Source organism: Pelobates fuscus, chromosome 2 (genome assembly GCF_036172605.1).
Source record: "Pelobates fuscus isolate aPelFus1 chromosome 2, aPelFus1.pri, whole genome shotgun sequence".
Taxonomy (NCBI): Eukaryota; Metazoa; Chordata; class Amphibia; order Anura; family Pelobatidae; genus Pelobates; species Pelobates fuscus.
Window position 1 is genome coordinate 288,801,908 of NC_086318.1, and position 25,393 is coordinate 288,827,300.

General features: G+C 40.5%; 1 protein-coding gene across 2 annotated transcripts in view; it reads right to left on the minus strand.

Moving 5' to 3' along the window:
* TIAM2 (TIAM Rac1 associated GEF 2) overlaps positions 1-25,393 on the minus strand; it is a 370,710-nt gene that overhangs the window by 195,175 nt on the left and 150,142 nt on the right. For both annotated transcript variants that reach the window (XM_063443422.1, XM_063443421.1), the window contains 3 exons: positions 22,131-22,216; positions 17,373-18,557; positions 16,024-16,459 (listed from right to left, as the gene is read on the minus strand). In XM_063443422.1, the coding sequence (XP_063299492.1) occupies positions 16,024-16,459; positions 17,373-18,551 (1,615 nt within the window). In that variant the 5' untranslated portion in view covers positions 18,552-18,557; positions 22,131-22,216. The remainder of the gene's footprint in view (positions 1-16,023; positions 16,460-17,372; positions 18,558-22,130; positions 22,217-25,393) is intronic.

Consider the following 25,393-nt stretch of genomic DNA (forward strand, 5'->3'; position numbering starts at 1 on the left):
TATGCGTGGAGATAGGTAAAATCGAAAGAAAAAGAAAGAAAAATCAACAGAGAGAGCTTTGAGGCAGTTCGTCTATCAGACTTTTGGGTAGTCCACCTTGGTGCCGTCTGGTAACGGTTATCAGTCTGCTTTAAGTGGTTCCCGCTGTGGTCAGAACGTCTTTGGGAGTGCGTGGGACGAAAGGAGTCACTCTTTCAGGGTTCCATTGATGAGTTGGCCCACTTGTGCCCGCTGTCTCAGCAGTGTGTAAGGAGTCGTGCGGTAGTCCTATGGGCATCAGAGCTGCCGCTTTGTGTATGTCGTGTATTTCATGCTTGTCAGACCCATGAAGTATCTGCAGCTTTCTGGCCTGTAACCATTTATATCTCAGTCCTTTCTTCTGTAAGAGTGTCGTAAGCGGCTTGAGTGACCTCCTCCAGGCTAATGTGCCCCCTGTGAGGTCTGCATAGAAAGTTAAGTCCATCGATTCGAATTTGTAGGGTGAGCAGTCCCTGGTCACTGCTGCAACAGCTAGTTTGTCTGCGTGGTTCTGGAATTTTATAATTAGGTCGCGTGGTGCTGTGTTTGGCGCTTGGGACAGTTTTGGAGCCCAAAAGAAGCCGTCCAGTTGGACATTTCTGGACTGTTTTGGTTGTAGCAGGGCTGCCAGGAGGTGTCTCAAAACGTGTGGCAGTTCAGTAGCTGGAATGTCTTCTGGGACACCTCGTACCTTCAGATTATTAGACCGGCGTGCATCCATGCCGCGTTCTGGCTTTGTAGCTCTAGGACCTCTTGTTGTAGCTTTGTGATGTGATCTGAGCTAGCTCTGGTAGTAGTTTCCAGTGCGCTCATACGGCCTGTCAGGCCTTGTATGTTGGCCCGGAGCGAGGCCACGTCAGACTGGAGCGTCCTTTGCAGGTCTGCGAGGAGCGATTTTAATACCGCCGTGGTGACTGGTGAGTCGTCTCTTTTCTGAGCTATTGATACCTGCTGCTGTGCTAGGTAGAGGTCGGCCACATCTCCCTCTGAGGAGAAATCTTCTGATAGCTCGGAGTAAGTGTCCGGGTGAGCGGCCATTTTGGGCCCCGTGGCCTTGCGTGTCTGCCTTAGGAGCTCCGCGATGTTAGGCCCTTGTCTCGGTTTATCTGGTTTCATTTTTCTTGTTTTTCGCCCCATCTTGGCCACTGGGCTCTGCTCGTTTTGATGCCCGAAATTGGTATGCTTTTGGACAAATTTGCAGGAGCTCTCGTGCCATGCATCCACTCCGCTCGGTTGCTAAGCTCCGCCCTCTGTTGGCATTCTTATTGAGTCAAAAAGTCTCTTTCTGTCTTAAAAGTTGGTTGCACTATTGTTCTTTACATTTTGGCTTTGAGGTTTTTACAAACACTAAAAAGTGATCTGAATAACATTTAAAGTTATGTGTTTAATTATTTTTAAAGAGACACAACCTATTTCATTTGGTACCATAAGCACTTTAAACAGCACAAGATTACAATATATTGTTGAAAATGAATGATTGAATTGCACATGGATTGAAAACACGGTATGAATATATTTGCACCGGCTTGCATGAATAAGCACTTTTTGTTGGGAAGAATTAGTCATCTTTATTAAGATAAGTCAAAACTAAGCGCTCCACCAACCCAAAACATACATATATATCATATTATTAAATGTAAACAAAAACAAATATTCTTGTGGACAGTAAACATTTAAAAAACAAATGATTCATGAAATAATATAAGAAAGCCATTAAATAAGAAAACAGTATTGTAGCTGTTGTTTCTAAATGTAAAATTTACATTTCAGCAGGTATTCCAATAACCCTCTCGTATGGGACCCATGTATTCCCTATATATAGTTGCGTATGTAATCATATTGTATATATATATATATATATATATATATATATATGTATCTGCATTACTATATCATTACCTCACACATAGACACACATCTATAGACTCACACATACAGGCACACGTACAGACATTCACATAGAGACACTCAATGCCAAACAGAAGCACGCACTCATAGGCACACTCATACAGACACATCAATCAAATCCTAATAATTTATTCGAACTTCATCCATCGATTCCTTTTCATATTTACTTTTCTATGAAAAATGCTATGAATCATTGAAATAATTACTTTACCTACAATATGTGCACACCCTAAAACGTTTTTTTTATTGTATACATTCTAGATAGTGTTCTATAACATATGTGTGGACAAACACATTTGAGCACCGTTACGTTTGGTATCAGTATGATACAAGCTGCTGCTGAAAGAATAGGAACAGATGGGCAGCAAAATAACTGTCAAAAACCTGGATGTTATAAGCATCAGGCCCCCACAGGAGTAATGTGTGAAGCTGTAAACAACATTCTGGTTTTATTTTACATTTCTCCACTCAACACCTGTTAATAGACAACCGTGTGGGAAGCGATGGTAGAGGTATCACCGATTTGCAAAAGTGGTTACGTTTTGGCACTTTCTCTGCCCAAAGTTAAATTTTCTATAATGCTCAAAAAATATGAAGGTCAAAGTGAATCCATCATTTATCTAGGACAAACACAATTTCCATGAAGGCACAAATCAATGAAATCAATCAAACCATTGAAGTTCAATATATAATACATTTAATTTGTTCAGCTTAGATAAAAGTGTCTGGGGTTCAATATCAAATTAACTGGTTTTCATTACAAATGCAATCATAAATGATTACACAAATTCTAACAAAACCTAGGGATATAACCATCAAATGATTCAGCCTAATTAAAAGACTGCATATGAAACAGTAGTAACCTATTCAAGTATGTAATGTAACTTTTTGGAGTCCTATGTTGAGTTGAGATTTGGCTTCTCTCCCTACATAGTTAACTAAGCGCAAACATATCATTACATTGTGCACAACTGCACATATGCTATTAAATTACTGTTCAGGGGTGTGATAAGTGGTTTGTGTATTTCTTGCTTAGTCACATCACATGTGATTTGTTGCCTTAGTGGGGCATTATTCAGTTGGTTCCCTTTGATAACGTGATGCCATGTCCTCTCCAGCTAAGGAACAAAATATCAATAGCAGAGATTGTTATTTGAGATGAAAGACCTGTTGGAAATGATGTAATTCTCATATGACTAGAATCCTTGCTGCCAAAAATAAATAAAAGAAAGGAACGTTCTTCCTTTTCTCACCAATAAATTAAGCATACACATCAGTTATTATTATTATTTTTTATATAGTGCCAACAAATTCCGCAGTTTGCATGTGCATCTAACGTGTGATAGAACACATAGCATTTTCACTTCTCTTTTTATAACAGTTTATTGCATGTAGTGAAACTCAATTATATATTTTTAAATGATGCATATTAATTTTTAGGAGATTTTTTTTTTTTATCTGGCTGAGTCACCATGTTAGGGTGACACTACTGCTAGCCAACTATCAACCTGACTTACTTCATGCTGTGATGGCTATGTGTGAAACTGCAGCAACTGGAAAGTTAGGATGAGTAACACTTGGTCAGATAACACTAGTGTCTAAACCAACATGGCTGCTCAGTCAGATAAAAAACTGATATTTCCTAAAAAAAAACATCATATACATCATATAAGACAAAATATCATTAAGTTTCAATTACCATAATTAACTTTGAAAAAATGAAAAGTGACAATTAGACTCCAGGTTTATTGACTAACATGAGAATGCAAAGTGGATTTCAAATGTAACCAGACCACTTTTCAATTTTCTTACCGTTAAGGACCAGGGCTGTTTTTACAGTGTTTGTGTTTAGCTGTAATTTTCCTCTTACTCATTTACTGTACCCACACATATTATATACCGTTTTTCTCGCCATTATACAGTCTTTCTAATGATACCATTATTATTTAAGAAATTATAAAATATGATGAAAAATGTAAAAAAAACACTTTTTCTAACTTTGACCACCAAAATCTGTTACGCATCTACAACCGCAAAAAAAACACCCATTTAAATAGTTTCTAAATTTGGTCCTGAGTCTGGAAATACCCAATGTTAACATATTCTTAGCTTTTTTTGGAAAGTTATAGGGCTATGAGTACAAGTAGCAGCTATTTCCAAACCATTTTGTGTTTTTTTTTTAAATAACGCAAGTTACATTGTAACACTGATATCTGTCAGGAATCCCTGAATAACACTTCACATGTATATATTTTTTAAAATAAGACAACCTAAGGTATTAAACTTGGGGTATTTGACTCATTTAATGCAACCATTTTACCACCAATCTATGCCAAATTAAAAAAATATATATTTTTTGACACACATAGCAATTTAAGAATCCATGTACTGAGAACCTTAAGGGTTACTGCCAAATAACACCCCAATATGTGTTCAGCAACATCTCCTGAGGACAGTTATACCACCCATGTGTAGGTGTGTTGGGTTCTCTGGGGGCTAAAAGATCTTATTTGGAGGGTGCGCATTCCAGTTTTCCAACTGGGAATTTTCCCATCTGGTCATCATGCACCCATGTCCTATTTGGAACATTTTGTAAGCCGGCCAATGTAATTTTATTACATGACAGGAGGCTTCCTATTTTGCATAACTTTCTTTACTTATGCCTCCAGCAGCACAAGTCAATCAATCAAAAAAACTTTAACCAATCCTAGGCCAACATAGCCTGCATATAAGACTTTGGTGGGCGTGTCTATTCCTCTTTCTTTGCTGCTTCCAGAAGGCACAGGTCAGAGTACTACCTTCAGAGCTTATTTATTTTATATTCATTTCATATTGCTAGGATAATAGTTTTCCATTATCTAAATGTTTATTTGTATATGTTTATTTTACTAGTCCTTTATTTTTCTCCCCCCTCTGCCCTTACCTCTCCTCTCACCCTTTACTGTCTCCTACCCGCGGCGTTTTTTTCTGCGACCGCGCTTTTTTCTGGGGTATGGAGCTCGCTTAGGGACCCTTTGGGAGGTGGGTGTGGGGTTGGAGGGGCATTCCGCTTATTTGTGCGGCATTTAGATGCTTGACGGCGGACCGCGATCACGATCGCGGACCGCACTGTCATTTTGGCGCGAACGGCGGCCATCTTGGATCTCGCTTCCGCGAGACCCACGACGGCCATTAGCGCTCCTAACGGTCGTGATTCAAACGACCCGTCCTTTTTTCTCCTCACAGGTTTATGTCAATATGTCAATTTGGTTTACCTACACTGTGTATATTTTGTGGTATCAGTACCCTAAGACTTCCCCTTGCTAAGACATATTAAAGGCTCAGTGCATGCAGGCTCATCCCCTGCTGCATATCTTACAGACACAGTTTAAGCAGGCTCATCCCCTGCTATACTTTTAAAGGCACAGTACAGACAAACTCACCCCCTGCTGTACATCTTATAGGCACAGTTTAAGCAGGCTCATCCCCTGCTTTACTTTAAAGGCACAGTACAGACAGGCTCATCCCCTGCTGTACATCTTAAAGGCACAGTTTTAGCAGGCTCATCCCCTGCTATACTTTTAAAGGCACAGTACAGACAGGCTCATCCCCTGCTGTATTTCTCAAAGTCACAGCTCAAGCAGGCTCATTCCCTGCATTACATCTAGAGTCACTAGTGCAACAGGCTCATACCCTGTTATACACAGAAGAGTCAAAGAGTCACTATATAAACAGACCCTTCATCTGTTTTAAATAAGTGCCAGTGCCAGCAGGCTCATCCCCTGCTATAATCAAGTGACATAGTGCCAGCAGGCTCATCCCCTGCTACATATATATATATATAAGTGCCTAGCTGCAAACAGCCTCAGACAAGTGACAGCAGGCTCATCCCCTGCTATATATATATTAACTGAGCCGATACAAGCAGACTTACCCCTGCTATTAAATCTAGTGACTCAATAACAGCAGGCTCGTTCCCTGCCATACTATCATATATATATGTGACTCTATACATGAACTGTATCATACGGCACTCCACGCATTTCAGTTCCTAACATTTTCCTGTCTTCCACAGACAGACCCAACACACAACACAAGATGAGTGATTCACCACAGTTACCACCATCAGATTGGCAGGCGCTCATTAACTCTGCGGTAGCCGCCTCCGTGGAGAAGGCTATCGATAAACTGCTTATGCAGAACCCAAAACCGGACACGGCTATTGAACAACCCACGGTTTTTACTGACGATGCCCTTCTCGGAGATTACCACGCTACAAAACGGCAACGGAAGGGCACCATATCGAACACCCAAGGAAAGAGAGGAAAAACACCGCTGAAGAAGAGCCGCCAGGCAATGAAGAGAGGAACTTCCCCTCCATATTCTCCGTCCTCGGAGGACGATGATCACAACCCCCCACCATCACTTGACATCATGGATGAATGGAAGGCGGGAGATTCACACTCGGAAGACGAGGAATGGCTAGACCTCCAGGGAAACGACAGAGACTATGATCAAGACACATACCTTGAACAGGAATTCCCTCAGGAAGAGGGCACCTTCATAGACCCCCAAGGAGCAACCATGTTCGACCCCCGCACGATCCGACATCCAAGATCAACGGAATGGGGATTGCCAGAACACCTGACTCAGTTCGTCCATTTCTGGCTGAGAAAGCCAATGGACAAAGAAGTAAGGGCGAGACTACGGGCAGAATGCCCAAGACCCACACTACCAGATAAAATCGCACTGACCCCGGAATTTGATACTACCGTATCCCTGTTCATGTCCCGCGCAGGTCGGGATCCGAGAAAAGGGATAGAGAAGGGCCTTAGGGAATCCCAAGACAAACTCTTAGACATCCTGGGCCCTCTAGCAAAAATGCTATACTTGGCCGACTTAGCCCTATCCCAGGGCACCACACTGGATGCCCACACTATACGTGAATGGGCGCAACGGGCCATCTGTATGCTGGGTAACACCAACGCGGCAATGTGCGCAGAACGCCGCAGAACTGCATTACTCAAGATGGACCCAAAACTGATGGAGCTGGGTAAAAAAGAAATGGGGCCGCTGGCGAACGGTCAACTTTTCGGTGACTCTTTCATAACTGAACTCAAGAAACATGTAAGCATCTTCACCACTCTGAATAAGGCTCAGATCTCCATCAGGCAAGTTTTTCGCACCACCACACCACGCCGTGGAGTTTTTGGCAGGGCTGGTCGCCAAAGGGGCCGAGCCACCAGCCGTTTCTGGCCTACAGGCCCCAGATACCAGTCATCTCAAGCCTTCTTCCCAACCTCAAGAACCAACTTCCAGCGAGGATCTTTCCGTTCCAGAGGCACCCGCACCCGCGGACGCGGACGTTTCAATACAGGTGAGCATTCCCGACACACCCTGTCTTTTTTCCCACATGACTGCAGGCAGACTGTCTCTCTTTTCACAGGAATGGGAGAAGATATCTTCGGACAGCTGGATCCTCAATACGGTAACCGGCTACGAGATCGAGTTCTCAGACACCCCGGTACAAGACCGACGCCCACCTCCAATAAGAGCGTTGGCAACACTCACAGGAATCATAGACAAGGAGATTCAAACCCTCTTCGACAAAGGGGCGGTGGAGGTCGCCCCGGACGATACGGGTTTCTTCAGCAACATCTTCGTAGTCCAAAAGAAAACAGGAGACTACAGACCAGTCATCAACCTACGGCAACTGAACGTTTTCGTCACATACAGGCATTTCAAAATGGAAGGAATCCACCTTCTAAGAGACCTACTATTGCAACACGACTGGTTCACTCGACTAGACTTAAAGGACGCCTACCTATCGGTACCGATAGCCTGCGTCAGCCGTCCTTTCCTCCGCTTCACATGGAACCACCTTTCCTACCAATTCACCTGTCTCCCATTCGGCCCCAGCTCAGCACCATGGTGCTTTACGAAACTCATGAAGCCGGTAATGGCTTACCTAAGGGAGAAAGGCATCCGCTGCCTAATATACCTGGACGATATTTTGATTTTCTGCGAATCAGCGCCCAGGCTTCACTCTCAAACGAGATTCATAGTGCTCTTGCTGGAATCTTTGGGCTTCATCATAAACAGAGAAAAATCTTCTCTACAACCTGCCAAGGTGGTTCAGTTCCTGGGATTCGAAATAGACTCCGGGACATGTACCCTCCGTTTACCCACTGCGAAGATTGCGGCAATACGGAAAGAGATACGCCGGGTACTTCGAAAAGACTCAATACCGCTTCGCCTCCTAGCCCGAATGGTAGGCCTTTTATCGTCCTCCATACAAGCGATCTTCCCGGGACCGCTACACTACCGGGCCATGCAACGGGCGAAGGCATATCACTTGAGACAAGGTCAGACATACGACCACTGGATCCCAGTGTCAGCAGAAATACGGACGGAACTCAGATGGTGGCTCCTGCACATGGAAGCCTGGAACGGCAGAGCCATATTCGGTCCGAACCCGGACTTTGTCTTGGAGTCAGACGCCAGCCTATGGGGCTGGGGAGCCCACTGCACACAGGCGTCCACCGGAGGGCCATGGTCGGAAGAAGAAAAACTCCTACACATCAACTGCCTGGAGTTGATAGCGGGCTCCTTCGCGATCCGGAGTTTGGCCAAGAACATGTCCAATTGCTGCATACTCCTGCGCATGGACAACATTTCGGCAGTCCAGTACATAAACCACCTGGGCGGAGCCAGATCACGGGCCCTGACAGAAGCGACGAGGGACATCTATCGATTCTGCCTACCCCGCAACATCACGATCAAGGCAGAATATCTACCGGGTGTCAACAACCTCACTGCAGACTGGTTCTCTCGACACTGGAGAGACAGCAGCGACTGGCGCCTGGACACCACCATCTTCCGCAGGATAAGGCAGATACGAGGTCCGCTACACATAGACCTCTTCGCATCACGGACGAACACTCAACTACCGAGATATTACAGTTGGCTCCCGGACCCTCAAAGCGAAGCAGTGGATGCGTTCCTGCAACAATGGCCACAGTCAGGAGCTTACGCATTCCCACCTTTCTCGATGCTGGCGAGAGTCCTCCACCACCTACGCAGAGCGGGGACCTCTCTGATTCTGATCACACCGTTATGGAAGAGCCAAGCATGGTTCCCGGACCTACTAGCTCTATCACAGGACCATCCGCTACTCTTACCAGTGTTCCCATTCCTCCTGGTGAACCCAGACGGGGAACCTCATCCGTTGATTACACAAGACCGGCTGGAACTGGTAGCCTGGAGTCTTTCCGGGGATCCTGGAACGTCTCAGGCCTATCGCAGACGACTAGAGACCTGTTATGGGACTCCTGGGCACCGGGCACTAGACGTAGCTACCTATCCGCATGGAACACATGGAACCGCTGGTGCATGGAAAGGGACCTTGATCCCTTTACAGCACCTATTCCCTGCATTCTAAATTTCCTGTCAAACCTGTTCTCAGAAGGCAGAGCATTCCGCTCAATTAATATCACCAGATCCGCCATCTCGGCGGCCCACACCCCGATAGACGGTACACCAGTGGGTCAGAACACTCTGGTATGCCGTCTACTGCGGGGCATCAGACTAGCCAGACCTCCGGTACCGAAGTATAACACTCTTTGGGACGTTGATATAGTTATCCGATTCCTTAGGAACTGGCCTGACAACGAGACCTTGTCACTGAGACAACTATCAGCCAAACTAACTCTCCTCCTATGTTTAGTTTCGTTCCGTAGGGTCGCAGACGTTAGGGCTTTTGACATAGATGGTTTCACTATTACACCAGTAGGGGTTACCTTCTCGGTATCTCGCAGGACTAAGACGGACTCCACATCCGTGTCTTACCCATTTTTTCCGATGGTTCCGCGGCTATGCGTCGTGACCACTTTGCTTCGGTACGTAGAAGTTACCGAACCACTCCGTTTTTACCGATCAGGTCAACTTCTGGTATCTTACACCAAACCATACAAACCAGTAACTACCACTACGTTGGCCAGATGGGTACGATGGCTCTTATCCCTTGCAGGGGTAGAACCGAATTTCGGGGCCCACTCGGTACGCGGGGCGGCGGCTTCGCGTGCATACTCGGCGGGAGCTTCTCTCACGGACATCCTGCGCTCGGCAGATTGGACTAGAGAAAACACCTTCCGAGTTTTCTACTTTCGACAGACATCTCACGCATCTTTTTCGTTGTTACCGCAGCGTTAAAAATGCAAAATAGGAAGCCTCCTGTCATGTAATAAAATTGCAGATTATGTTAACGTAGTGTACGTATAATCTTAATTTTAATAATGACAGGAGGCGAGTATTTTCCCCCCCATAGATCTTGAGATTGTTCCCCCCCTTGATACTCGCTGTTTATAGCATTTTACAGACAGTTGTGACATCATGACAGACTGTTACATGCCTAGCATAAACCTCACGTAAACAGTATAGAATTTACTAGTTAACTACTCATAGTACTGTCAATACTATAACCTATACTTAGTCATGTTTAGTAACTGAATCAGGTCTAGGTTGCATGCGGACAATAGTTCACTTCCACATCTTTCACCTATTTCCGTTTTTTTCCATCATAAGATGACTTGGGAGCCGGACAACAATATCCATCAAGCTCCAATCCAAGCTACGTTCGTTCAAGTTACAGAGTTCCAGTTTAAAAGATACCTCACAACCTGACGTTACAGGACTTCTCACATCAAAGAAAGAGGAATAGACACGCCCACCAAAGTCTTATATGCAGGCTATGTTGGCCTAGGATTGGTTAAAGTTTTTTTGATTGATTGACTTGTGCTGCTGGAGGCATAAGTAAAGAAAGTTATGCAAAATACTCGCCTCCTGTCATTATTAAAATTAAGATTATACGTACACTACGTTAACATAATCTGCAATTTACCCCCATCAAACCATATATTTTTGAAAAGTAGACAACCCAGGGTATTCAATATGGGGTATGTTCAGTCTTTTTTAGTAGCCACTTGGTCACAAACACTGGCCCAAGTTAGCATTTATATTTGTTTGTGTGTTAAAAAAGCAAAAAAACAATTATGAACACTAACTTTGGCCAGTGTTTGTGACTATGTGGCTACGAAAAAAGACTGAACATACCCCATTTGCAATACCTTGGGTTGTCTTCTTTTGCAAATGGTATGCCATCATTGGGGTAATTCTCATTCCTGGGCTACCATACGCTCTCAAACGCAACATAACCAATCTGGCAAATTTCTATGTAAACAAAACGGCCTTATATTTGACCCTGTAACTTTAAAAAATACTATAAAACCTGAACATGGAGGTTACTGTTATACTCTGAGACTTCACTGAACACAAATATTAGTGTTTCAAAACAGTAAAACGTATTACAACAATATCATCAGTAAAAGTGCAGTTTGTGTGTGAAAAAAGCAAAAACTTCACTTTCATTGGCAATATCACCGCTGTGATATGTTTTACTGTTTTGCAAACACTGATATTTGTGTTCAGCGAAGACTACCGCCATGTACAGGTTTAAGGGTGTCTTGTAAAGTTACGGGGTAAATATAGTGCTAGCAAATTCAATTCTCTGGACTTTCGGCTTGGGTTGTCAGGCAGGTCCCCCAAATTGCAATCAATAAAATGACTTACGTAAAAAGCGGGCCGGCAATGAGGGGGGGGTATTGCAGGATGCCTCAAGGCATCGCTGCAATACCGTTAGAGTGGTTGGAAGCAATCATGATCACTTCCAGCGTTCTAATTCGCCACGGTTAAGGTCAAATGAGCTGAATTGGAAAAAAATCTCAACATCAGCTATGATTTCGGTTCTGCAACTTTGGCCTTGAATTTGAAATTCACTTTGAATTCTCACTTTAGTAAATAACCCTGTCAGGCTTACATTGCATAGTTTTTTTTTTCATTCATACACCAAACACCCAACTACAAAATTAAAATATCATAATATGTATTTCTCACAGGCAAATAAAGAATACACCATCATTCCCATCTTCACCACAACAACTTGTTATCTGGCAATCCTCTTATCCTACAGCCTCAACTGGGATCTACCTAGAACACAGTTAATTAGTTTAGTCTTGTTCTATCAACGTATTTCACAGCTTGCTTGCCAGGGTATTGCCTTTCAACATGGGTTTCATATTCATTGTCCCAGAAAATGTCCTAAACATGTCAAAACCAAATGACTGTTTTGTTATTTTACCACAATGTACATGTGTGTGTGGCCATCAGGCAATAAAATATGAACTCTTACATGTTAAGTTTTCCCAACTAAACTCACTTGCTGTTCACCGAGCAGAACCCTGTTTTTAATGTGCAACCCTACTCCTACTTTTATTTCTAATATTATCACAGAGTGCTCCTGGACACAGTGCCTCCTGATCTCCGTTGACTTAATGCTGTCTTTCTTCTGACTATATCCTCTCTATTTATTTTGCAGCTTATTTCTTGTAATGATTTCATTTCTTGCTTGAACAATCTTGACAGAAATGCATATGATTAGGCTGTCAATGATACAAATGTTATGTTCCTTAGGAGGATGTGTCAACAAGCTCATGCGCTCTTGTACATCTTTATTAAATCTTATTAGAGCACAACCAAAGGGTTTCTTTTTCTCTTGGCAATCTTATTACACGGAAAGGGGATTACTCTGCTCATTGTTCTTATTAGATTTAAGTATGAGAAACTGGCTTGAACATCCTACTCAAAATAATATTCCTCAAGTAATTTAAATACAGTAGGGATATATGATGATAATGTCACTTCTATCATAATTTAAGTTTTATGGTAAAAATATACTAATGAAAACCAAAAATACAGGAAATGTTATGTTGGACTTTCTTTTTGGTTAGTATGTTTTATTGATACATTCACACTGATTAGATTGTCAGTGAATGTTTTTGTGTCCTTCAAGTGTTTGGCTTCTGGATTATTGGCAGACTCTGCTGCTTTGGGGGAAAGTATCCTTTCTGATAATCTAAAGAAATGCTAAAGTGCTAAAGAAATCACATTTTCATTGAATTGAATATAAAAGTAGCCAATCCAGACATATAGTCCACTGGAATAAAAATGGCTAGAAGAAAGTATTTTTTTCAGTGAGAATGCTTTATAAAATATCTAGTAATTTTCCAGTTAGAATATTTTACAAATATCTAATCTGCTTGGAATTTCCATAGCATCTTCACCTAATAAGCACAATTGCATTTCCAGAATAAACTATGAAATATTTCTTGTTAGCATTACATTACATGTTGACTGTTCTGTAACATCACTCTGTGACTTGCATTCTGTATCAGTTTTAAGAGCTGCTCTGGATTAGGACAGCAACATCAATTGCTACATACCAGTGCTGGATTATGATTGCCCAGGACACTAGACAGGATGCCAGACAATGGCCCTCCTATGGCCTCTGCTATGTTAACTGCGGTGGTTGAGTGTCATGAGTGGTGGCTGAGTGTTGTATGTTAGGAATGTATGTGAGAGAGACTGAGTGTTTTGTGTTTGGCTTGTTGAATGTTGAGTGCAAGAACATGTAGTGTTGTTTGTGTAAAGGAAGCTGAAAGCTGTATGAGGGGGGTTAGGATGTGTGCCTGTTGAGTGATGTGTGTGTGGTGGCTGAATATATATATATATATATATATATATATATATATATATATATATATATATATATATATATATATATATATTAAAATATATTATATTAAAATAAGTCAAACTGATTTTTTAATCACATTTTAAAAATATATACACACACACTCAAATAAGCACACAATGACATGCACAGAGACTGCATACACACACTGAAATACACACATATTTACTGATATACACACAAACTGAGCAGGGCATAACCCCATTGCAGCTATTAAAGCATTACTGGCAAGCAGCTTCTTTCTAAATCATTTGCCCTTTTTTTTGCCATATGGCTGTCTCAAGCGCTGGGTATGACATCATCATATATCCCAGCAGCCTTCTCCAAGAGACAGTACACAGTGCAAGGAGCGATTGATTTGTCCTGCTCCGCTTTAAAGGTATCATGCCAGTACCTTTATTTTGTTACTAACAGGGTTTTTCACTCAAGTAAAAATCCAAGGTGAATATCAAATTTATGGATAAAATAGCCCAAGTGAAAGAATTATCTCAGTCTGCTATGCTTTCAGTTTGGCTACTCTGGCCTTAACTTTGAAATCAGTAGAACATTGGAATATAATCCTTTAATAATTTCCTGTCAGTGATATTTTTATGTGACAAGATAAAGCTAGAGAAAACATCAGCAGAAAGCTGGCAACCAAAGTTCAGTGCACGGCTGTTTTTTTCTGTATTGAATATAAAATAATCATATCCCTTTTAATACATGAACAGATCTGCCTCAATCATTACTTGTTTTTCTCAAGTGATTAATATACTTAATTTTCCAGTTTTTCTGTAATAGCTTCAACAATCTCAAGTGAACACCTGCCTGGCTTCAAGAGACAGATAATATCATTTTCGCACATCAAGGCTTGACCAATCTTGTTAAAACCTTGAGGCTACAATCATATACAAAGACATTTACTAAATATTTTGCAGTGACACTAATGTTTTACCACCACACCTTCAAAGATGTAAATATGTGTGAGACACAGATTATCATGAGATATATAATTGTGTAGCCAAATAAACCTAAATAACTCTTAGCCACTAAACACTGTGTCCACTATATATACAAAACAAGTAACTAGGGATAACAAATGGTTATAGGGTATAAACTTGCCAGACACCATGGCAAGGCTCAAATTAGATTTAGAATTTGGTGCTCCTAAAATTAAGCAGACTTTCAACACCTCTTAATTTTATATTATTGCTAGCACACTGCATTTCAATAGATTAACCTAATATCCATTGAAATTTACGTGAATAATGATATATTGTAAATATAACGGCAGATGGTATTTAGGTGTAGATTCTATTAAAGTCTTTTCCACTGCATATAGCATAATACAGAGCAAATAAAATCAGAATTTGCTCTACCTTTAATGTAACATGTTATAGGTCAGTATATGCTTTTAAACCTTTATTTCCAGTTTTTAGACCAAGATTAAGCATCACTTTTAGAGGTGATATTAAAAATATGAGACAACAGAAATGTATTACTGCATACAAGGTGAAATGTAATCACATCTCAAACACTCGGATTGGCTTATGGCAGTCCACCACCGGACTTGAAGACTTATTTAAACAATATATGTGCATATTTGTTAGTATATCACTGTGGAAATTGTTCACTTTATTACCCCTGATTAAGTCTTAATTCAAAAATGAAACGCGTAGGGCTGTTTATATTTCATCACTACTTTAAAAAAAATTTTTTTGACATATTGTACAATTGACATATTGTACCTGTGAGCACTCCTCCCTTTCATTTAGAATATCTACCAACATGGACCGAGATTGGGGACTGTAGGACTTGATTGACAGGCATTTTTTTCACTTGTATCTTGTGATTGTAACATATTAAAGTGTGATCTGTTATTTTAACCCACAGTGTTGCACTATATTTGTTTCAATTTTCTTTTTGCATGAGTCTCATGACAATTTCGACAAATACATAATATCCTAAATCAACATTCTATGTGATGTGAGTAATTCCATATGAAATCCTGTGACTGTAAACTTGAAAATTGGGAATTTTAAGTTTTCCTGCAGTATTATTCTATGAGTTGTTTCTCTATATTTTTATGTTTTAGATTTGTGTTTTGTTTATACATCTCAAAACAACACTTCTCTTGAAAACCATAGTAACATGAGGTTCTTGCTTTCACAGAGATTTACAAAAATTCCTATGCAAAGCCTCAAAACTATAAGACAAGTAGCAATGTGCATTAAGAGGAGTAATGTGTATTTAATAAACATATGCAAAGTATGCTCCAACTTGCAATCTCACTTACTGAAATCTCTCTTACCCTCCTGGCAATACAGAGTAACCGCTGTGTGAAACTACAGTCGCAGCTATTGTTAGGGTATATCACAAGGTTGTGACTAGCTCTGATGAGATTTAATGTACTGTATGCACAAAACAATGTAGCCCCCTATGCATTCCATCTGTCATGATTGACAACACTGTACATTGTTACTTAACCTTACCTTTAAGTGTTACCCAATACTGCTTCCACTTCCTCCGATTTACTAACTCCAGTTTCTTTTCCTTTTGCAGAGTGATTAGAGGTTTGAAAAAGAGCCACCCAGCTTTGCGAACAACTCCTTGTTCCTTCTCAAAAAGCAGGTCAAGCTGCTCCAAAGAACTAAGTGAATCATTGCTTGATTCTTCAGTTCCCGTAGATGTGGCCGTTTCCTCAGCGCTGGTCTTTTCCAGTTCAAGCTCTCTCATGAAGTTTTCATAAATGTTCTGCCTTAAGACATCACTGTTAACTGCATTGCTATGTTCATTTCTCTGTGACAGGAGCTGTCCAGACCCTGAAGACCACACCGAACCAGAAGGCCGTGGAGAGGAGTTGGTCTCAGCCGTGACCCCATCGATACCACTGTCAAAGCATTCACTGACATCTTTATACTTTGGATCCTGTTATGTAAATGGAGAGGTTCAAATAAAGGTAATTTATTCAAAATGAAGCAAAATATGTTCACTATCTGCAAACACTATGAGATTCTAAAACTCAGTTTAAAGCAGTAATAAATGTTGATCAATAAGAATATCAGTTTGACATCTATATAGATTTCACAGCAAAAGAAAATTCAGAGCAACAATTAGGACACTAAGTATAATAGTAATTAAGAACTTCTCAAAAACAGAATGAAAAAGGCATATTGCTTACATTTCAGAATTTTGTATTGCCCAATCAAAACTTGAACACACCTCAAAAACTCCTTTAAATACAAAAACCTTAGCAACTGTATTGTCCACATAGTTAAATGGACATAAACATATACAATGATTCTGGATTAAAACTAGGACTGTCCCTGGGAATGAAAGAAAGCTGCTATAAGTGTTTCCTTTTAGAACACATTTTTATTATTATATTTATTTCTCAATATTATTTATCATTTACTTAATCAGCTGCATTGATCTAGAGTGCCAAGCTTCTGACTTTATTGGAAACATGTACGTAGCTTTCAATACAGGTTTTATGCATTTCAAGTCATAAATCACTGTATTAAATAGATTTCTTATTCTAACATAATTCACATGTTAAAAATTGTCTTTTAAAAATTACTTTATCCCTCCAGAAGTCTAGAATGTGTTTTTTTTTATATTTTTGCTGTTAATCAGTGAATGCTCCCTTTATACTATTTTTGTTATTCATGTTTTTCAATTAACTAAATATTTATCATTCAGTTTGATACAAGTTGGAACGTAGTTATTGGAAAAATATATATAAATATAAGACCCTTTTATTTACTATACCTTTATTTTGCTCGATCCCAATAGCAACTTAACCAGCATGCTAGTATATTTATGTTTTCAAAATACCAACCTGCAGTTTTCTTTTCTTTCTTGAAAGACTGCCTGTCCAATCACTGATACGTCTCATTCGGTTTTTTAGTGTGTCTTTCTTAGAAGAATCCTCAGCTAACGGCCTTGACTTCCTGCAGGGAAGTGTGTAAGAAGAATATTGTGTTGGTGCTCTATGCTCTACTCTTGATGGAACATCAATCTCTGAAGCAAAAGAGACTCTATTACAGAGGTTCTGATGTGCACCTAGATATTCATCAGAGAATCGACCTCCTGGAGTCATGACTCCTTCTAAATTAGAACGTTTGTAGAGCTCACGCAGGGATGAAAGTGATGACCTCTGGTTAAAGATTTGATTGTTGTCATTTGGCATCACATCCCCATGTATGCTGGTGTCTGGAGTACTCCTTGTCATATATGAACCATCCATGTCATTAATGTCTCTAGTATTTCCCCATGGGCAATCATACCATGATGAATCAGAACTTATTGAGCTGCCTTTGCTAGATCTAAGACCACTGTCACTTGCCATCAGTCCATGGCTCGCTGTGTAATCCATGGTTGGACTCCTCTGAGGTTCATGTTGCTTGGTTTCCTTTGATTCCAATGCAGGAGAATATCTCAACAGTTGGACTGGTCCATCAGAGTCCTCAGTGGGGACACAATTACCACTGTTGTGAAATTCAACTCTAAGACAGCTATCCAGTTTTCCTAATGTTTTAATTATAACTTTTGGACTCTTTCTTTCTTCTGCTTGCATGGCAGATGGCATGCTCTCATGGATACCATAACAGTTTAAAATGTGCCCATTACATCCCATATGATCTCTTGTCTCAACATAATGATAGCCATTATCTGGCAAATATGTGTTATTGTTTCCCTGGCAACAACCACCAGGCACACTTGGCCTAAACTTGGAGTGAGTGATACTTTTAGAACCTTTTAACACAATATCACCATGCTTTGATGAATATGGTGGGTTGCTTTTGCACTGAGAGAGACAAGTTCTTGCCAATGATCGTGATTTGTAGGTCACACTGCTACTATTACGTTCCCAGCCGGGTGAAGTCCAACCTTTCTCCTCTTTTGTATGTATGCCATGAATTTTTAGAGAACAGCTCTTCTGTTTAGCATCTGGCACAGCGCTGCCATTAGGACTTCTTGTTCCTTGCAGACTGTACTGACTTTCCGAGTTCCCCATTTCTCTCTAAAATAAGAAATCATTGCACTGCTTTAATTTCCACACCCACATTATTAACACAAATGTAACAATGAGTATGCATAAGAAACACATATTTATATTTCATAAATCACACACATATATTCACATCCATCCACCCATCCATCTCCTAAAGACAGTGGCATTGAGGTTTTAGCTATAACACACCAGACAAATTGTTACTATTTGCTATTATAATGATATATTCCCAGGTTAACCAGTTGTAGAAAATAAACTCTGGAAGAATTAGTAGATTGTATGTAACAAATGCAGTCAGCATATGTCCTTAACTAGACAGCTCTCTCAAACAAATTAGCATTGTCTCTTTCAATGCTCACATTCAGCTTAACATAGTTAATCTTTCTCTGTTGAAAAGTCCCAATGCTAAAGCTGAGGTGCCTGGGTCATGATTGAGTATTGTGTACATATGATAAAAAACAAAAGAAATGTAACAAGAGTTAGTTATTTTAGTTATTTTATTTAGCTACGCATGCAGGAATGTATTTACGCTTAAAGGACCACTCTAGTGCCAGGAAAACATACTAGTTTTCCTGGCACTAGAGGGCCCTGAGGGTGCCCCCACCCTCAGGGACCCCCTCCCGCCCGGCTCTGGAAAGGGGAAAAAGGTTAAAACGTACCTTTTTCCAGCGCTGGGCGGGGAGCTCTCCTCCTCCTCTCCGCCTCCGTTCCGCCCCGTCGGCTGAATGCACACACGCGGCAAGAGCTGCGCGCGCATTCAGCCGGTCGCATAGGAAAGCATTTACAATGCTTTCCTATGGACGCTTGTGTGCAAATTTACAATGCTTTCCTATGGACGCTTGCGTGCTCTCACTGTGATTTTCACAGTGAGAATCACGCAAGCGCCTCTATCGGCTGTCAATGAGACAGCCACTAGAGGATTAGGGGGAAAGCTTAACCCATTAATAAACATAGCAGTTTCTCTGAAACTGCTATGTTTATAAAAAATGGGTTAACCCTAGCTGGACCTGGCACCCAGACCACTTCATTAAGCTGAAGTGGTCTGGGTGCCTAGAGTGGTCCTTTAAACCAACTTGCTCTGGGCCTAGGAAAGCATTCTGCATGGGGTGGCAAGATCACATTGTTTTAATAATATTATTATAATGTATTTTTTGTGGTGCTAGCTAAGCAAACATATCAAGACATATAGCACTAGATGGATAAAGTCTTTGCAGGCCTCTTCAGACAAAAGGCAGTGTTTAAATTTCAGCCTAGGGACACCTCATATGGCTACTAGAGGTGCTTCCTGGGGCAGTGCTGCACACTTCGTGTCTCCACCCTCTGCATTGAGACACTGAACTTTCCTCACAGTGATCCATTCATTCAATGAATCTCTATGAAGAGATGCTGATTGACCAGGGCAGCGTTTGGCTCCACCCCCGTCCCACCTCATGAATTGACAATCTCAGCCAATCCACTGCTTTTCTATGGGAATACATGTTTGTGCTCCTGACCCTATATTGTACCTTTAATGCAACTTCTAAAGTATATGTGGTGACTGACTGATCACATATTTATTAGTGTGTGGTGGGTGAAGGAGCATTGGCATGCCTTGGCCTATGGTAGCTTTAAATGTAAATACATCACTGCAAACAAATTATGAGATTTGAAAATGAAACTGAATTTTAGGTTAAAATTGTCAAGCTGAAAAATAGCATTAGAGAAGATTTCCAGTTTTCCGCCTAAAATTTTGGCTAAAATTAGTAGTTCCCTTATCAATGTGGTCCCAATAAATTTGTTGATAAAATGCTACCTACTAATTAAAGTGTCACTGTCATGGCCGCATCTGGTTTTTTTTGTTTTTGTTTTTTTTTAACCCCCCTCCCGACTCCACTACATCTAATCCCCCCCCCCCAACTCACCCCCATATTTCCTAAGGTCTCCCATATTACCTTTTTTTTAAACTTTATTTTGTGCCGGACCTAAGTCCTGGACGCCGCCATATTTGTGTGGGTAGATGAAGGCCCTGTGGGACACGTCATCTGCCTAAACTAGATAGTGATGTGAATGGGGCCATGTCATGACAAATGCACTGGGGCAATTGTCTGAAATTCAGACAGGAATTTAATCTATTCATTCATTCGTCAGAAAGACGAATGAATGAATAGAAATGTTAGATGAACAAGCAAATACCGAATATCGGTGTTAATTTGTTTGTTCATTTAGTTTATTAAACGGTGCGCAGCTCCCTTCTTGTAACATGTAAAGATAGAAGAGGCAGCGAGCTGTGCTCCCCACCACTTCCTAAGCCCCCATGTCCTCCCTCACTCTATGGGGGGTCAATATGACCCCCATATTAGCAAAAGGGAATGCCCCTACTCGCTATGCCACGAGTAGGGGCATGTCTACTAAACAGTGAGGAGCCGCTATTGTCCTCCCCCCAGGTGACAAGGGGTCCCCAAGACCCTAGTCACCCCCTCAGCCAAATACAATTAAATAAAGCCCTACCTACCCCCCTCACCCTAATCTTTACTAGTAAAGTTGGTCTTTCAGCCTTTTGGTCGATACCGTGGGATTTAGGGAGCTATCTACTAAGCAGCTGCAAATTTCTAACGGACCTAAAAGTACAGATTGTCGTCCTAACATGACTGAAAAAACTGTTCTCACTCTGTTAGGGCGAAATTCGGTAGTTTTGCCGGCGTTCTATCTAAATGACAGGATGTTCGGGAATAGTGAAAGGAGGTATAATGAGATGCACACTTTGCTCCTCCGCTGGTCATAGCTGGTCAGGCGTAGGAAATATACATAAGACAAAGTAGTCCTTACTTTGTCTTATGTTTTAAAGAAAATGAAGAACAGATCCTGAGAGAAGAAGAAGCGATTAGGTAAGGTAAGTTCGGCATGACAGTGCTGCTTTAAAGTAGGACAGTCACAATCCTGAAGCTCATCAATACAGTGTTACCCCTAGGGTCTCATGTCTTCTATAAAAAAAAAAATAAAAATAAAAAATAAAAAAAAAAATATATATATATATATATATATATAAATATATGTATATAGTTTAGGAATTACTATAAAAATATGTACATAAAAGCAAAATGTTTAGCTACGTTTATTGTATTGCAGTTACCTGACATTCCGCATCTCGGATTATCTGTACTTTATAAAGCTTAACTAAATAGCGTGGCATCCCTTTATTTAGTGTTGTCTTAGAAGACAAATTTAGAAGAAGAAAATAAATGCTAAATGTGAAATTAAAATTGTGTAAGTGTGCCCCTTTTACATATCTTTATGAACACCATTCAGATGCAAATGAAAATATAGAACCTAAAAGATAATATTTTGCTATGGAAATTGTGAAATTCTTTACGTTTAATTTCCAATATGTTCTATAATTCTCTTCTGGAAAGCTTTCTATGTAGAACTTCCCACTATAACATCTCTTTAACCCGTTGTCTTGTGAATTTGCTCTTTGTAGCATTTCAATTGCACGTTCCATCACAAAACTCGTAAAACACAAAAATGTACCTAAAAAGACATATTCAGAGCATCCATTTTCTCAACATACTAATAATGTGGCCTACTTTTTATTTACATACATACCTTCTTGATTGATGCTAAGCATGGGAACAATTCACAGTCTGGATTTGTTCCATTTTGTTTCTTCAGCTTTTCCTGAAGGGCGTGTTCTACAAGACAGCAACAAAGAAAGAATGTAGTCAAAGTTTAAGAATTATTTTACGCGTATAAAAGAAATGTGAATTGAATCCATAGTTTACTTTACATTATATTCCAGCATTATTGTACCTCGGTGCACAAAGCAAGGTCCATATAGACATGATTGGATGAGTTTGGTGTGGAAAAACTTCACTAGTCCACACACAGCCTTGATCTTAACCCCTACAAACACCTTTGGGATATACTGGAACTGAGCTTGCGAGCCAGGCCTTCTCATCAAACATCAGTGCCTGAGCTCAAAAATGCTCTACTGGATGAATGGGCAAAAATTCCCCCAGAAACACTCCAAAATCTTGAGGTAAGCTTTCCCAGAAGAGTGGAAGCTCTTACAACTGCAAAGGGGGGAACAACTACATATGAATGTCTATGTATTTACAATACAATGTCCCTGTTGGTGTCAGGTGTCCAAATACATATAGTGTGTGTGTGTGTGTGTGTGTGTGTGTGTGTATGTATGTATGTATGTATGTATGTATGTATGTATGTATGTGTATATATATATATATATATATACACATACATACATACATACATATATATTTCTTCTTTGATTTCATTTTCAGCTGTAGAGTCTCTAGTTTGCCTTTGAGAACTTGGATAGGTTATGAAAAGGGCATCTAATCTTTGCAACATGTAAGTGTGGCTCAAACCATAAAGGAAATGCATTTCCTGTTCATGATAAAACAAGGAAGCAGGCTGAAATGGAAATCTCAAAAGATTGCAGATTTTAAAGATTAGAAATGGAAATATATGCATATCACATAATACAAAAACCTAATATGGCACAGAAAAATGTCAATGGTCTTGTTTGGCTATATCCACAGTTACAGGAAGCTAATAATGGCTATGTAACTCTGTCAAATATTCAATTGTTTCCTAGAATGAAATCACTACTACTCTGTGTGACATTAACACATAAATAAAAATATACTTAAACAAACACTATTGCATTTGGAATGCAAAGATGTATTCCTAATGCTATAGTTTTAACCGATCTATGCTAGTGTTCACTGAACCATGTAAGGGCTCCAACGGTGACTTTTACTTGGGTATTTAGGTGAAAGCATCTCTAGTGGCTTTCACTCAGACAGCCACTAGAGGCATTTAACCCCCTAGCCCCTTAAGGACTGAGCCAAATGTACACGTTGTGATCAAAACAAAACGTTAACAAAAACTTGAATTTGCGCTATATGTCTGTCCAGGTGTAATTCGCCTCTTTCATATTATGTGCACACACACTTATTATATATCATTTTTTTTCAGGGGAAACAGGGCTTTCATTTAACAACAAATATTTAGGTATGAAACATAATTTAATATGAATAAAATATTAAAAAGTGGGAGAAAATAAGAATTTGAAAAAAAATGTTTTGTTCTAAGTGACTCTAACTGCGAATGTCATAATACTGACGAAAACAGAAACTCAACCGCTGGAGTGACCCAGGCTGGTCGAGTGTACAACTGGATATGATAAACAAAATAATAAGAAATCGACAAATAAAGTAAATATAATCTAGTGAAAACACCAGTAAATAGTAGTGAAGAACTTGCCTAAATGGCTCACCTCTATGTACATAATTAATATAATCCCTATGCGCCTACAGAGCTCCCAAAATGCTAACTGGCTAGTGACTTTATTAAGTAGAAACAAATGGTCAGGTCCAGAGCTAGGGGCCCATAGAGTAGGTATAAGTCAAATGACTAACATAGGTATCTGGGGTGCAGTCATGTGCAGCTATCCACGGTGCTAAGCCGTGTAACTGCAAGGAGGTCTATAATACTTAGTAACCTATAAGTATGCAGTATCTGGTCTGCAGTATACTAAGTAATAGTCCAACTGGCATAAGGGGTGTCATGAATGGGTAAATGGATACCTAGCATAAATGACATTAGGAATCTAAAGTATGGGGGATAAACATATTCCTACTATCGTCCCCCTGGATCAATACAAAAATGACAATTCAACTGTAACGCTAAACAAATAATGGTTACAGTAGGAACTTTAGGAACCCCAAAATGCTGTTTCTGTGAGAAGTGCTCAACAGATAATTAAAAGTGACAAAACCCCAGGTACAATGAGAGGTGAAAAAGACAAAGATTAGGGTGACTTCATGTGCATAACCATACTTAGAGTGTTGGTTGCCTACACATGTTGATAGATTTCCCTAAGTGAAATAAAGTGAATGGAACAAAGAGCCCTTAGAGCCCGACGCGCGTTTCGGTGCTCTCTTAGATGCACCTTCGTCAGGGGCTAATTTGAGACTAGTCAGAAGTCTCCTTTTGTATGTATTCAAGTCCCAGCCACTTGCTAACTGACCAATGAGACCGCCGATATCCAGCGCCAAAAATCCCACGTGGGCATATGTAAATGCCCTGGGTAAATGAGCCAATCAAAAAACCTTCCAGTCTGACGTCTTTCGACGTTTTTTTAAACTCCTTTTTATTGCACCAGAACGTTAACCCAATATGTGCCTAGTGGAGTTAATCCTAACTGGCTATTCTGTAGCAGGACACTTTCGGAATTGTAGCGGCGAATCTTAGCTACATTTCCCTCGTACAGTGTTACTGTTATTGCCCTTTGAATGCTGTTGCGGATTCAATTGTACTTGAAACGGAGTGTCCGTCTGGTGTGTCGGCATATGTTAATAAGCTATTCTCTTTTAAAGCCAATACAGGGCTGTATACACCTTCATCACTCCGTCCGAGTTTAACCCTTTGGGTGTTGCAAGCGGATCGGGTGATTATGGTCTATTGTACTCCTAGTGCTACAGTGGCTAAAAACCTTCAATGTTTGAAGAGCCAATAGCGGGTGTACTGCACCAGAAAGATGCTTGCCGGTTCAGGAGCTGTGTTGGGGGGTAGGATGTTGGTCGTGTGGACCTTGCAAGTACATTAGAAGTGTACTGTTCAGCTCTGAGTTGCTATATGAATATTCTAAAGCTACTAGTTGTTAGTGGGATGGATATGGCAATAGCTCCTCTCATCATGAGTATGGAAAACGTCCCTCTATTGCAGAATCTCATTGTAATGCTGCATACCCGCTAAGTATGTGCCAGAGGTATCTGGTCACATCACTCTGCCGTATTGCGGATGGTCCTCGGGTATTTAACCCGTTGGGTGCCGAAAGG